This window comes from Myodes glareolus, chromosome 16 (genome assembly GCF_982192425.1).
Source record: "Myodes glareolus chromosome 16, mMyoGla1.1, whole genome shotgun sequence".
NCBI lineage: Eukaryota > Metazoa > Chordata > Mammalia > Rodentia > Cricetidae > Myodes > Myodes glareolus.
Window position 1 is genome coordinate 40621868 of NC_142041.1, and position 16286 is coordinate 40638153.

General features: G+C 42.8%; 1 protein-coding gene across 1 annotated transcript in view; it reads right to left on the bottom strand.

The window, feature by feature from the left end:
• Nucleotides 1–11927: 11927 nt before the first annotated feature.
• Nucleotides 11928–16286, bottom strand: part of Gabrr2 (gamma-aminobutyric acid type A receptor subunit rho2) — a 42860-nt gene continuing 38501 nt past the window's right edge. The window contains exon 9 of the mRNA XM_048420653.3: nt 11928–12516. Coding sequence (XP_048276610.3) covers nt 12205–12516 — 312 coding nt within the window. The 3' untranslated portion in view covers nt 11928–12204. The remainder of the gene's footprint in view (nt 12517–16286) is intronic.

The window sequence follows — 16286 nt, forward strand, 5'->3', positions numbered from 1 at the left end:
TACTGAGGTGATCCGGGGGAGAGGGGATATAGTGTGTCCCACCTCAACCCTGGGAGTCCCCAGACTTGCCAGCTTTCACTCTATGAGCCCTTTGGTGGTTTATTTGCACCATTTATGCCACCGGCACCTAACCAGGGTTAAAATACAAGGTTATATTCTATTGGCAAATAAATTACCCACAATATTTTTTCCCTACTCAAAATCCTTCTTGGTCCAAACTTGCCTTTCGGATCCAATCTCTTTTGCATATTATATAGACATGTACTTATTGTCCCCTGAACACTCCTGCCCTTCCCCTCTGCCCTGCCATAAGAGCATGCCTATCCATTGCTGAGGTTCCAGCACTGCCCAACCCCCCCCAAACCTGAAAGTAGTACTTCCCCAGTCCTGTGACTGTTCTCTCCTCTCAGCCCACTCTCTGTAGCTCACACTCCTCAGTGACTGTGGTGTTTCTGACTGGCTTACCCTCCACCCACCCCATTTCCAACATGAACTCTTAAAGATGGTGCAGGACTCTCTGGTACCTGATGGTTGGAATGTACCCAACTGAAGGCGTAAGTCACAGACAATCCCACACCAGTTTGGAATTATGATTAATAGAATGGTTATTTATTCAAAGGGGAAAAAAGTTACAGATTACCGTCCCAGACAACAGCCCCTCCGCGCGAACAGGAAAGGAGTCCAGGGGCCGGAAACGGAGCCGGAAGACAAAGACAGAGTGGAGGACAGCCGCTGCTTTTTTTAAAGGGAGAGAGACCATGCCCCAGTGGGCTGGTAACTCAGCAGCGATTGGCTGAAGGAGCTGAAGGAACTCCCACAGCATCTCCCCCTTTTGTTTAAGTAAGAGAGTTCTAAGCCTACTACGCAATTATATACAATAAGTACAAACCTACGAAATTATATACAATAAATACAAATATCCTATTCTAACTAGCTTAAGTCTTGTATAACAAATAACTTGGCCAAGTCATGAAAGGAAAGTAACTACATTTATATAATCTTCAATCCCATCGAAGATCTGAGAAGGGAAATAATGTTATCTGAGTAATTAGGAAGTGCAATCAAACAACTTCCAGAACATATAACAAATCGCAGAGACAACTGGCTACCTGGACAAACACCCAAAGTCACATTTGCAGCGTTGAAGCAACCAACTTTGGCTAAGGCCTGATGTAACTGACATACCATTTTCAAAGGCAAGAAACTTCAAAACTATCTTACCCTGTCTTGGCAGGATATGACAGTCTTGTTTTATCCATTTACGGATATTCTGTAACTCTGTCAGTAGTTGAGGTATGAGCATTTCTTTACCCAAAGGCCAGTTCTGCCAAGAAGAAAGGCTCCAGGTGGAGTGTCTTTGGTGCTCAACATTCTCTCGGGCATAGATCAGTGTTGCCAGGAGTGATTGTGTCTCCCTACCATAGAACTCTGAATTAGATTAAAGGCCATTTTCTACAGCTCTTTGAAGAGGTTGAAGATTAGCTATCTATACTGAATATAATCTCTATATATCTAAAGAACCTGATTAGTCTAATTATAAATGACAAACTTAGATGACTGTTGATCTATATAATTCTCAATATCTGTCTAACTTAAAGACTGAGATAATAAACAACTGTGCAATAAATGAGGACAATGTGACCTCCAAATATAAACAATGTGCAAGTATACATTACAATATGGTAAATATATATATCAATACATAAACAATATATAAGTATCTTAATCAGAGGTAGAAGTGTACAATGCAATATGGTAAATATACATATATCAATACAATATATATATACAAATACATAAAAATGTTTTAAACAGAGGTAGAAGCATGAAGCATGCATGCATAAAATAGTCAACATAATTGAACTTTGTATCAATATATAAGAATCGATACCAATATGTTTGTCTAAAAGCAATAACTCACAAGTACAAATCTATTTATCCCATAATCCAATTATCCCTCTTTTTTTTTTTTTAAGATTCCTGTGCTTATAAAATTCCTCCCCCAACCCTCAACCGTATACTAATTATAACCAACCCCTAAATGATGTCCCTAAACCCAAGGACAAACTTTATTGGGAGAGGGGACGTCGTTCTCTAGAATTACTTCCAGCTGTCATGGGGGCGACGTTCTTTCTGGGGGATCCTGTGAAAATAAAAGGATGGTTAAATTTCAAGATCAATGTCTTTTAAAATTGCAAATAGTCTCTGAGTATTTTGTGGAGGTCTGGCCAGAATGTTGTACAAGATGTGCACCATTTCAGCACGTTGGAACCGTCTTGTGCAGCTGGTACCCAAAACAGGTCTTGTAGTAGTGCTATCAGTATCATGACGTCATATCAACTGGGTGGAGTTGTTGTTATGGGGCCCCATCTTCTTCCTGGAAACTTCAAGTGTCACTGTAGGAAAAACTCATTGTTCATTGTGGAAAACTTAAACATTAATTATATAGACATATACATGAATACCTATATTCAATGAGAGACATGATAGATACATTTAATGAAGGTATGATAGATATGAAGAAAAGTAAAAATGTTTTCTAAACTCATATTTCTTTCTGTCCCATATCATGGCTCTTGACATGAGACAGAAACTCCAGAAACTCTGGGTTTTTCTTTAAACAACAGGCTTGGAATTAGAGAGGGACTGAGCCAGAGTCCAACTCTAAAACCAGCTCTATAAATTTAGAAATATGATTTAGTATATGGTACTTACAGAACCTATTCAGTTTTCTTGACAGTCCCTATTGGGCCGTTATTTTCCATCTGTCAGTATTCAAATATCCAGGGTCCCTTGAACTTTTCAAAGATCAGTGTTTTCCTGTGGAGATAAGAACAGAACCCTGCCCCCATTCTATATGCTTTTCTTACCACCTGTACGGTTATCATCATTGTAGATGCTGTCATTTCTCCTTTCCAAGAGGTTTCTCCTCTTCAAATCGAACCTTTATTAATTTTGATGGTATCCACAATTTTTCTTCTCCTGTGGAAACAAGAGCAAAACCCCTTCCCCAACGTAGCACATCTCCTGGCTTCCATTGAGAGGTCAGCACGTCTTTGAAATAAACAGGTTGGTTTAGTTCAGAAGTTTTTTCCATTATCCAATGCTTCTCTGCTGCTGTTGTTCCTTTCTCATTAGCATTAAGAAAATTCAAGGTTAATAAAGCATTATGCAATCTATTTCTGGGGGTATCTTTCGTCCCTTTCTGTTTGTTTAGCATATCCTTTATAGTACGATTTGATCTTTCTATAACTGCCTGACCTGTAGGATTATTTGGTATACCTGTAACGTGTTTTATATTATAATAAGCAAAGAAGCGTTTCATTTTCTTAGATACATATGCTGGACCATTGTCTGTCTTTATTTGTGCAGGTATACCCATGATGGCCATAACTTCCAATAAATGTGTGATTACCGAATCAGCCTTTTCTGAGCTCAGGGCAGTTGCCCATTGAAAACCTGAATACGTGTCTATGGTGTGGTGTACATATTTTAATTTACCAAATTCCATAAAGTGGAACACATCCATCTGCCAGATTTCATTCCTTTGAGTACCCTTTGGGTTACTCCCTGCAGGCAACGGTGTTTGATTATAGAAAGAACAAGTAGGACATCTCTTTATAATGTCCTTAGCTTGTTGCCATGTAATGGAAAACTCTTTCTTTAAGCCTTTACTATTGACATAATGTTTTTTATGAAATTCTGAGGCCTGCAGAACGCTTCCAATCAATAATTGGTCAATTTCAGCGTTACCTTGTGCTAGAGGCCCAGGCAGACCGGTATGGGACCGGATGTGTGTTATGTACATTGGACAAAGCCTATTCCTAATTATGTCCTGTACCTCGATAAACAATGAAGTCAACTCTGTGTCATCTGGTATGAATTCAGCGGTTTCAATATGCAAGATAACTCTTTCTGCATATTGTGAATCTGTAACTATATTAAGAGGTTCTTTAAAATCCCTTAGCACCATAAGAATGGCATATAATTCTGCCTTCTGGACAGAATTATAAGGGCTTTGTTCCACCTTACTCAATTCTTCCGATTTATAACCTGCTTTCCCTGATTTATTTGCATCGGTATAAAATGTCCGAGCTCCAGTTATTGGAGCATCACGTACAATTCTAGGAAGAATCCAAGAAGTTCTCTTTATGAGGTTAAGTCTATCACTTTTGGGATAGTTGCTGCTAATTTCTCCCAAAAAATTAGCACAAGCTCTTTGCCATGGTTCATTATCTTCCCATAACTTTCTTATTTCCTCAGTAGTAAAAGGCACTATAATTTCTGCTGGGTCTATACCTGCTAGTTGACGAAGTCTCAGTTTACCTTTTATAATTAATTCTGAAACCTTTTCTACATAAGTTTTTAATTTTTTACTTGGTTTATGAGGTATAAATATCCACTCTAAAATAATATCTTCCCTCTGCATTAAAATCCCTGTAGGAGAAATTCTGGAAGGCAGTATGACTAGGATGGAACTAAGATTCGGGTTGACCCTATCCACATGTGCCTCCTGTAATTTTTCCTCAATCATTGTCAGTTCCTTTTCTGCTTCAACTGTCAATTTTCTGGGACTATTCAAATCCTTATCACCATCTAAGGTTTTGTTTAAATGAACTATTAGATCAGGTGTTATCCCAACAGCTGGTCGTAGACTGGAAATATCTCCTAACAATCTTTGGAAGTCATTAAGAGTCCGTAACCGGTCTCTCCTAATTTGTGCCTTTTGTGTTCGAATTTTTTCTAACCCTATTCTGTAGCCTAGGTAATTAATAGAATCTCCTCTTTGAATCTTTTCAGGGGCAATTTGTAATCCCCACCTAGGCAAGACTTTCTTTACTTCTTCAAACATACTTTCCAAAATATCTTTATTTGAATCAGATAATAAAATGTCATCCATGTAATGATAAATTATGGACTTGGGAAATTGCTTACGAATTATTTCCAGTGGCTTATTAACAAAATATTGACACAATGTGGGACTATTGAGCATCCCCTGTGGGAGGACAGTCCATTGATATCTCCTAGTAGGCTGAGAATTATTATAAGTAGGCACTGTGAAGGCAAATTTTTCTCTATCCATTTTTTGCAAAGGTATAGTGAAAAAACAATCTTTCAAATCAATAACTATAAGAGGCCATCCTCTCGGTAATAGAGAAGGCAAAGGAATTCCAGATTGTAGCGGACCCATAGGCTGAATTACCTTGTTGACAGCTCTTAGATCTGTCACCATTCTCCATTTACCAGATTTCTTTTTTACAACAAACACAGGAGAATTCCAAGGGCTGGTTGATTCTTCAATATGGTTAGCATCTAGTTGCTCTTGTACCAGCTGTTCCAAAGCCTGTAACTTATCTTCAGCTAGAGGCCACTGCTTGATCCATATTGGCTTCTCAGTTAGCCATTTTAAAGGTAGGGCTGTTGGTACCTCTAAAGGTTTGCTATTGGCTGTGTGTTCTTGTACAGCCTGAATGGCTGGTGACCTTTTTCCATAATACCTCATTATATCCTTCCCAGAATTGTGAGTTCCTGGAACTACAGGAATGTTAATCTGGGTATTCCATTGCTGTAGCAGGTCACGGCCCCATAAATTTATTGCAATATTTGCTATATATGGCCTTAATCTTCCTATTTGCCCTTCAGGCCCTATGCATTCCACCCATCTTGTGCTTTGTTTTACACGAGATAGGGTTCCAATTCCCAGGAACTGAACATCTACCTCATGAAGAGGCCAATTCGGATGCCAGGATTCTGGAGTAATTATACTTACATCCGCACCTGTGTCTAATAAGCCTTCAATAAAAATGCCATTTATACAGACTCTTAGCTTTGGTCTTTGATCGTTAATATACGTTTGCCAAAATATACGTTTACACTGTCCTCCTGAATTTTTTGACTCATTCTCCACATGTAATTCATCATTTAGACCAGTATTACTTTTTACGGCAGACATTGGAGTTTTTAATTTTCTTGGTGAGACACATTTTCGACTGTAACTGGGAATGACTGGGCCACTTTTGGCTTGGGGGCCTGCGAGAGGCCCCTCAAGGAGTTTCCTGATGGTATCGGGTTGCCTTGTCTGTCTGTTGTTGACCTGCATTCGTTGGACCAATGTCGGCCTTTACCGCATCTCCTGCATATACCTGAAGGCTGAGATCTCCTACTTTTGTCATTCCCAGAGGAGATATTATTCCTAGGATTTCTTTGCCGGCAATCCCTTTTCAGATGTCCTAATTTACCACAATTAAAACACCTGGTAGTTTGATGTCTCCTCATAGCTTTGGAAATCGCTTCTCCTATCCAGGATTCATCATTATAGCTAAACATCTCAACATTCATTGTATGCTGTATCCATTCTTCCATTGGTGCTGATCTAGATCTTAAAGGCCCAATTATCTTTTTACATTCAGTATTTGCATTTTCAAAAGCTAGAGATTCAAGAAGTATTCGTCTAGCTTCTGGGTCTGTTACCCCTATGTCCAGAGCCTTAATTAATCTTTGCACAAAGTCAGTAAAGGGTTCTCTCTGTCCCTGCCTAACCCTGGTATATGATTCGACCCTTTTTGCTGGATCTTGTATTCTATTCAAAGCATTCAAGGCTGCTTTGTGACATAAGGACAGCACTTCTTCATCATAAAGAGCTTGGACCTGTGGATCAGCATATGCTCCTACACCAAGAATTTGATCTTGGGAAACCTCCACACCTTTTGCTCTTCCTTGCTGTTCCATATGTTTGGATTCTTCTCTGAAATAAATTCCAAACATCAAGGAAGGCCCATCATCTAAAACTGCAGACACTAGCTGAGAGAAATCATGGGGGGTAGCTCTGACATTAGAAGCCCAAGTCCTTATCATTTCCTTAACAAATGCAGAGTGCAAGCCAAAATTAACGACAGCTTGCTTAATTTCTTTTAAATCATTCATTGCTATTGGTGTCCATCTAGCTTCTTTAACTCCCTTTGAGCCTTTGGAAGTTAACCCTTTGTCAGAATAAATTACAGGGTATGTTGTTAGGACCCTGGGTAAGCCAGTTCTAACAGCTGGTGGTGGCATTGTATCCTGTCCTTGTGCCTTCTTACTCTGTTCACCAGCTCCAATAGTTTCTTCAATCATTTCTAATCTTTTTATCATTGTATCCCTTAAATCCTGAATCTCCTGACCTACCCGTGTTTCTAGTAATTTCACTAAGGTATCAGTTTTTTGGTTCCCATTCTGGAGGTTCATTCTATCTGTTACCTTATCAAAACTTTGTGGTAACATCTGAACGTCAAATTCAACAGCCTGTACCCTTTCAGGTAACTTCCTAGTACCCTTGGACATGGAGTCAATTTTGTCTATCATAGTATCCACTTGTTCAGATAACCCCTGATTTTCAATAATTTTAATCCTTTCAACTAGTTGTTCAATATTAGTCCGTAAAAATCGTATCTTTCTTAATGATAAAATATTGAAAAGAAAACTGAAACCTAGTAACAAGTAAATTAATATATTCCCATAGTCATATAAACCTTGCATGACATAATCCATTGTATTAATAAAGAAAACAGTAAAATTGGCGTTGGAAACAAAAACTGCCATATTACCTCTTGTCTAGTTGGCGGCGCTGTTGCCAAGTTGCGACTAGAACCACTGCAAAGGTGACTTAAACAGGTCCTGTTTCAGTGTCTGCCTTAGTATTTGTTAAAAACTAGGAAATATAAGTTGCTCAAGAAAGAAAGTTTAATTAAATCAATTCCATGCACGGAACCAGAAACCCAGAATCCAGGGGTAGAAAAGAGCAACCCGGAAGCCGCGTATGCCTCCACGTGACCGAGTCGTTCTGATTCACGCCACTAAAGCACCGCACTTACAAGGGAAATTTAAAAACAACTCAGAAAAGAGCAAACCAGGCTTGCAGAGACTGTCCCAAGCCTGTGGAGCTTGGGAGGCGTGGGGTTTAATTGAACTGCTGGCTCCACATACAGGGCACAGGCCGCAGCTGAGGGAGGTCTCGTGACTAGCCGAGCTGGTAGCAAGCAGTTGAGTGGGGGGGAAGGGGGGGGTTCTACAACCAAACGTGGGGCGCCAGATGAAGGCGTAAGTCACAGACAATCCCACACCAGTTTGGAATTATGATTAATAGAATGGTTATTTATTCAAAGGGGAAAAAACTTACAGATTACCGTCCCAGACAACAGCCCCTCCGTGCGAACAGGAAAGGAGTCCAGGGGCCGGAAACGGAGCCGGAAGACAAAGACAGAGTGGAGGACAGCCGCTGCTTTTTTTAAAGGGAGAGAGACCACGCCCCAATGGGCTGGTAACTCAGCAGCGATTGGCTGAAGGAGCTGAAGGAACTCCCACAGCACCCAACCATCCATTTTTGAATAACATCTTTTTAATTATTATTCTAATATGGATTTTTTTCACAATTTAATATTAATCATGCCACACACAATTAGCAGCATTATTTTCTTTCTTTATAGTACGTGAATTCATAGCATATAGCATATCTAATTATATCTTAGATTCCTTGAAATAAAGCACCATTCAAATGCCCCATAACAAACGCTGATCCTTCTGTCTTCTCAGTATTTCCTCAGCGCCGCCTTCTGCTCCCACCGCTGTTTCCAGTTCGCCCCCTCGTTTTTTCCAGCAGAGTCGGACTCTTAGATGGCAAGGCGTCTGTGGAACACAGTGGTGCTGCGGTGTCATGATCCCACACAATGGAGTCATTTAGAATTCTGAATGTTCGCTGTAGGCTTCATCCCCGTTCCTAGTCAAAAGTATTCGTTATCTGTTCTGTGTATGGGCAGCTTCGTTACGAGCCGCAGTTTACGAGGACAATGTAGTCAGGAGCAGAGCGTGGTGGAGTCAATGACTTTCAGCCCAAACAATACATCTAATCTGGTGGTCTTGGCCAGGCAGGTCCATGGAGGGCGAGCTGTCCTCATTGGCACCGCTATGGTGGAGACCTACCATGAGTCCTAGCACCCTGAACAGCTGGGCTCTCACCTGTCCTTCCTGCAGCCTGGGGTCCAGCTGAAATCACCTGCCCACATGGCCTCTGCTCTGCATCTCCAAGCTTTCCCTCCTCCTCCCGTCTGTCTACACAGACTGAGCCTTTCATCCAAGGCAGTAGTTCTCAACCCGTGGGTCGCGACCCCTTCAGCAAATCTCTAGCTCCAAAAAGTTTACATTATAATTCATAACATTAGCAACTTTCCAGTTCCAAAGTAGCAACTAAAATAATTTTATGGTTGGGGTCAGCACAGCATGAGGAACTGTACTAAAGGGTGAAGAACCACAGCTCTAAGAAACTTTCAACCTTTATGAAATGTTCTATGGACCTGCGTTGTCCCACAAGAAACCACAGGGTTTGGGGGTTACCGAACAGAAAGCCTGAAGTATAATTAGTGCCACTGAGAACCAAGTTTCTTTAACAAAGTTAATTTTATTTAACTTTAATTAATTAAAATTTAGACATGCTGGTGGCCCACGTCTACCATATCAGAGAGCATGTGAATGAATTACCACCACAACCAAGAGCCAACGCCCCAGTGTCGGAGTCCAGTTCCAGCAGGGCTCAGGTCCCAAAGAGGAGGTGCTGCGGCCTGAATACAAATGTCTCCCGGAGGCTCACATGTCTGAATTCTCTGACCCAGATGGTAGCACTGTTTTAGGAGACCGTGCAATCTCTGGAACATGTGACTTGGCTAGCATGTGCTCACAGCGGTTGGAAAGGTTGGCTTCAAAGGCTTTATCTGCACATGGCTCTTGCCCGAGCTTTCTGATCCACCAACGTGAGTAGCCTCAGACATACACACATTCCTGTCACTATGAACTCTTCTCCTCTACGCCAGACAAGAACAATGAGACAAACCCTTCCTCCTTTCAGTTGCTTCTGTCACAACACAAAAGCAGCTACTACAGAAGACAGCTCAGAGACAGGATTAGCTGAGTTCCGTGTGTTTGAACGTTCCAGTCTCGAGAACCACCATTAGACACCTTGTGCCCCAGGGACCTGTTCAACTTCCAGCAAGGCTGCAGACTAAGATGGGTCATGGGGACCATCAGCTACGCCAAGCTTCCCTAAAATGTTTATACACTTGGATGAGCAGGCTGACTTTCCCTGGACACACATCATTGCTGGGGGAAACCGGCACAATTGATATAGATCCAAGAGGAGACAACATTTTAGAGTTCGGCACCTGCTCTCCCAGACCCTTTCCTGGACACCTCTTCCTTCGCTGGTTCTAACTTTATGTTGTAGTAATACATTGTAACCATGAAGATAATGGCTCCTCTGAGTTCCCTGAGTCCTTCTCTAGAGTTCTTAAATCTCAGGGTAGCTCAGAAGCTTACTGAGCTTGCAGCCACCTAAGACAATATATGCCACGGTGGTACCTAGGCCAGTCTGGCAGAGACTGCTCTATCCCACAGCCTCTGAGCTGGTGGGCTAGAAGCTACAGCTAAGGTCAAGGCTGGTGGCTAGAGATGGTGAGTCTTTAGCATGGGCAAGGGACCGTTGAAAGGAGTGACTGGAACCAGTGGACTCAAGGTATCTATGTGAGGGAACAGAAGACAGGAGGTGCGGAGTGATCCCGGAGAAGGAACCAAGATGTGAGAGCCCAGTCACACTGAGGGAGCGGGGGTGAGAGAATCACACAGCTGCATCAGGCCCCTCCCTGGCTTGGAATTCAGGGAGGTTCTGATATTCCTGTGTGCCTTGTCCTCAGGACTAAACCCCGTCCTGCAGCAGACTCTGCAATCTGGAGCATATTTAATTTGAAACAAGGTTTTGCCTTCCTGTGAGGATCACTTTTCTGCTCTTGACTAGGTAGTTACAGGAATTCCTTACAGGAATCTGGTGGGGACAGTGAGAAAGAGGGTAAAGCGATGTCCTTCAGTAAGCAAGGATCTGGAGGGGGACATCCCCTTTGCTCCTCAAAAACAACCTTCTGACCCCAAATGCCTTAACTTAAAAAGCCTCTTAGCAAAATCATATCCTTTGTACCACCCAATTCTGGTAGAGATTTCCTTAAATTTTCTGGCCATCTCCTCCCACGACTTAGTGTCAGCTAAATGAGCCAGATTACCCTCTTAACATTCACTCAGTGGCAGCGGAGGAAACAGCCACTCCTAGAAGTAAGGGGGAAGTCACTCTGGAGTGTGGGACACTTCTTGGAGTAGGTGGATCTCTAGGATGGTGGGTGGACGTGGACACAGGGATAATGACGATGATGATGATGGTGATGATGATGATGATGATGATGATGATTAAGGACACTATCTTGCTGAGGAAGAAGGGGAGGAATTCTAAACAGGAAGTGGGGGTATCTGACTAAATTTCCACTGCAGACCCAGGTCCCCCTTTCTCTAGGATCACACTGCACTTTCTCCAATACTCAAGTCCTGGTATATTCTCAGCCCTCGATTCATTCCACAAGGATGCCTCGAGGGGGCAGCCCTGAGCTGGCTTCATGAGAGTCTCACAAGAGACTGGAAATGCCTTTCTAGACAGACCTAGAGTAAAAACAGCAGGAAGCAGAATGGGTCTGTGGGTGAGTGAGGCAGAGCGGGGAGCAGGATGCAGAAGCACACTGTGTATGTAGAATGAGCATCGCTTAGAGAAGCTCATTGAAGGAAAAGACGACTCATTCATCTCTACAGTCTGGGCACAGGGTGGGGACTCGGTGTTAATGAATGACTGAATGAAGAGGGAAATGAATAATTTCCCCTACCATTTATAAAACCATGCCAGTTGCCAGTTTTGTTTAGGCTAAATCACTTCCCGTCTCCGTTCTGAGAGCTTTTCCTTCCAATGTAGGCACTTAATCCAACTGAATAAGTTCACAGTCTTTTGCACCCAGTTCCTTACCCAGAATGCCCCCCATAGTTTGTCCTTCATTTTCTTTCTTCACTTTCTGAGCATCTCAGAACATTCGGGAGGCCTTTGAGTCTTTTATTAAATTGGCGTGGGGGAAGTTCTTGGGAACACGTTCACATAGAACAAAGGACAGCTCTGTTGAGAGGGGGGAGCGTGTGATGTGGAACACAGCATGACTGAGGAAAAAATCCACAGATACGGGGTGAGGGCAGCTGGAGGTCCCTGGGCTCCTCCAAGCCAGGAGCAGCTGCTTGGCCTGGGGCAGGAAGTATGGTCATTAGGTCCAAGAGTCCACCGAGGGCTGTCCACACCCTTTCCTAGACACAGCCTTGGAATCCCTAGGCAAACACTGACCAATAAATTAGGTTGAAAAATATATAGAAGGCTGGAAATATCAGCCTGGAGTATTTGTCAATGGCGTGGGTGTTCTGGAAGATGTAGAGCCCCACGTGGCCTTTGAGAAGGCCTTTCTTTCTGGAGGTTGCCAGTTCACTGTTAAGGGCCAAATGGACCACGATTTTGTCTTGTCTTTCTTCTTCTGGCAGAATGTGGCTTCTTGGGTAGCCAGCCAGGCTGTTGGCCTCAGATTCACTGTAGCTTCCATCCAGCATCATGGTTCTTGAGTGAGGCATTCCACACACGCATGGAAACTACGGGCAGCAAGCAAAAGGCTCAGTGAGATCTCGAGGATGGGGAGAGAAACTGGCCTGGTGACAGAGTGACGACCCATTGCTACTCTGGCATCCAGAGAGAGGAAGTTCTAAGGACCTCGGACATCACCGAGTCCAGCAATTCTTTACTCTGACTGCGTTGCACACCAACTCTAAGCTGGCTTAAAACTCCCAAGTGGTTCTGCTGTTATGTAGCAGTTTCCTGGCAACTGAAACATTCCTTCCTTCAGGGAAGCTCATTAAGACAGACAGTATGATGGTTTGAAAGAAAATGGCGCCCACAGGGAGTGGTACAATCAAGAAGTGTGACTTTATTGGAGTAGGTGTGTCCTTGTTGGAGGAAGTGTATCACTGTGGGTGGGCTTTGACGTCTCATATGCTCAAGCTACGCCTGGTGTGGCACACAGTTGCTTCTGCCGCCTATGGATCAAGATACAGGACTCTCGGCTCCTTCTCCAGCACCGTGTCTGCCTGCATGCTACCCTGACAATAATGGATCAAACCTCTGAAGCGAGGTAAGGCGGTGATGGTGCACACCTTTAATCCCAGCACTCAGGAGGCAGAGGCAGGTGGATCTCTGAGAATTCGATTTGAGGCCAACCTGGGTTACAGAGCAAGTACCAGGGCAGGTTCCAAAGCTACACAGGGAAAACCCTGTCTCTTAATTAATTAATTAACTAATTAATTAATGTATGTATGTATGTTTTGCATTAACTAATTAATTAATTAAACCCCTCTGAACTGTAAGCTAGCCTCAATTAAATGTTTTCCTTTTTAAGAGTTGCCTTGGTCATGGTGCTTCTTAGTTAGAAACCCTAACTAAGATAGACAAAAGGTAAACAATTCATAGTAGCCTGATCCTGACACTGATCAGATTCATCAGGCCCTCTTTCTCCCCAAGAGAATATGAACAGTGAAGGCTGATGACAGCCGAGCCACAAAGAAGACTGTGAGACAAGCCCAGCCTCCGGAAAGAAGCAGAGACCTAAGGAAGAGTCTGAAAAACAAAACAAAACAAAACAAACAAAACCAGACAGGCTCAGACTAACTGGGCCACCAGGAAAGGGCACTCTCCAACCTGCTGAGCTGCCTGCAGGCTGTGCAGAGCACTATAGGCTCTCAACTTTTGTGAGCTCTCACCCTTGAGGTGGTCTTTACTGATGTAGCTGTCTTTGAGTCATTTCTGCTCCTGTGAGTAATCCCTCGCCCTTATTCCTGTAAGAAATCCTAGTGAAACCCACTGGTTCACCAAGTTGTACATTGGTAGTATCCATATTTTGATCTATCATGGGCTACTTAACTGAGGTGGGTAGGCGTGTGTGCATGTGTACGTGTGTGTGTGTGTGTGTATGTGTGTATGTGAGTGCATGTATGCATGTGTGTGTGCATGTGTGTGTGTGTTTTGCATCCTCCCAGGAAAACTCTGTTATACAACAGCTGTGCAGCCAGAATTGAGAACTGCTGATCCAGTCCAGTTAATTTCAGAGGCGAAAACTAAGACCCAAGTGCTACACAGTTTTCCTGAAACCACGTAGCAGATATGAGACCCAGGAATTTTTTTATTCATTTTGTTTTACATAGAATCTCACCATGTAATCCAGGCTTGCCTAAAACTTTCCAGATTCCTCTTTCTAACCCATGACTGCTTCAACCAGGAATTGAAATCTCTGCATTCTGTTTCTAGGGCGGGGATCTACCTCTGTGTTCAGGAATAAAGAAAAAAGGTTAGGAAAGGCTGGGCAAGCCATTCAGTAGTAGAGCACTTACCTGGCCTGCCAAGGTCCTTAGTTGTTCTGAACCCAGCATTGAAAAACATTTAAAGCAGAGTGCCCTTATTTCAAAGGTGAATTTAGGTAAGAGTACAGGGTCATGAGTAGGCATGGTAGCACACACATGTAATCCCAGTATTTTGGAAACTGAGGCAGAAAGATCACTAGTTAGACCAGCCTGGGCTATTTGTGAGAGACCCTGTCTCTTAACAAGTAAATAAATAACAGAGTTGGAGTTTATGGTGTCTGTGCTGCATTTTCAGATAACTAATTAATTTGTGTGTGGTGGGGACAAGTTCGTGAAAGCACATACAGAGGCCAGGTGAGGACATTAAGTATTTTCCTGAGTTATTCTCTACCTTATTCATTCATTCATTCTTTCATTCATTCATTCATTTTGAGACAAGGCTCACTTGTAACATCAGCCGACCCGGAACTCACTATGTGGATCAGACTGGCCTACAACACAGAGAGACCACCTACCTCTGCCTCCCAAGTGCTGAGTTTAAAGGTGTGGTGCTATCACAGTCAGCTCTTTATTATTATTAATTATTGTTATGGTTGTTGTTATTACCATTAGTAATAATAATAATAATAATGTGTATGTTGTGTATCTGTGTGTGTGTGTGTGTGTGTGTGTGTGTATGTTCATGTGAGCAGGTACCCATTGAGACCAGAGCTAGAGTTACAGATGGTTGTGAGCTGCCTAGCATGGGTGCTGGGAGCTGAATTCTGTAGTCATCTATAAAAGCAGTCACATTCTTAACTTCAGAGCCACCTCTCCAGCCCTCGCCATATTTGTTGAAGCAGGGTCTCTCACTGACCCTGCAGCTCACTGTTTTGACGAGGCTGGATGGCCAGCCAGCTACCTCCGTCCATGTGCCTCCTTTCTCCAGCCCTTGAGTTACAGGTTGTGTGTGGACTCAGGTCACTTTATAGTCACAGGACGTGCTCTGACCTATGCGTTACCTCTGTAACCCTAATGTTGCATTTTTAAACAGTTCAGCTGCACCAACAAAAGTCAGAAAAGCTCAGTCAGTTTCTGAGGGGCAGGTAGTGGGAAGACTCCTGTTGTCCCACACAGAAAACACTGTTGATGGCTAAGCTGTTACCAAAGTGGTAGCTGAGCAGAATTAGGTGAAGGCATGGCTATCTTTTAAAATAGAAAAGTAAAGGATTACCAAAAAAAAAAAAAGTATTTAAGTAGGGGGTTGGAGAGATGGCTCAGTGGTTAAGAGAGCTCTTGTTATTTTTGCAGAGGACCCAGGTTCAAATCCCAGCACTCACAAGATGGCTCATAATAGTTGATAGGTCCATAATTTCAGTTCCAGGACATCTGATACCTTCTTCTGACCTCCTCAGGTACCAGACATGCACATGGTATATAGACAAACTTATGCGTAAAGCACTCAAACACATAAAACAAAACAAATAAATCTAAAAAGGAATAACTATATAAAAAGTATTGAAATTGGACCGGAGTGATGGTTTAGTGGTTAAGAGCAACCTCGTGCATTTGGAGACTGTGTGGAAACCCTTGAAAGGCACAGTTCAGATTCGATGCTGAAAGCCCAGTTCTCTAAAGGGAACACGCTCCTTTCCAAAAATCTAAAGGGCCTTCTGGCAAGGGGTCAGCAGTTACCCACATGAACACAGATGTGGAATTTTCATGATTTCTGATATCTGCACCTTCTAGGTGACCGCCATGTCAACTGATAGAATTGTCAGCGATGTGTTGGTAGTGATGACACAGGAGAACCAAGCTGGTGCTAGAAAACACTTACTAAACTTGCTTAGGAGAAAGTAAGTTATACAAAGCAGAATTTGGCTGAAGAAACACGCCTAGGTATCTTATCAGAAAGAGCATGATTCTGCCAGCCAGACAGGGTGACCCTGGCTAACAGTTGCCTGGTAAACAGCCCTGGTCTGTCCAAGGATAACTATGATAACATGATTTATTGTAAATACTTCCACTTGTTC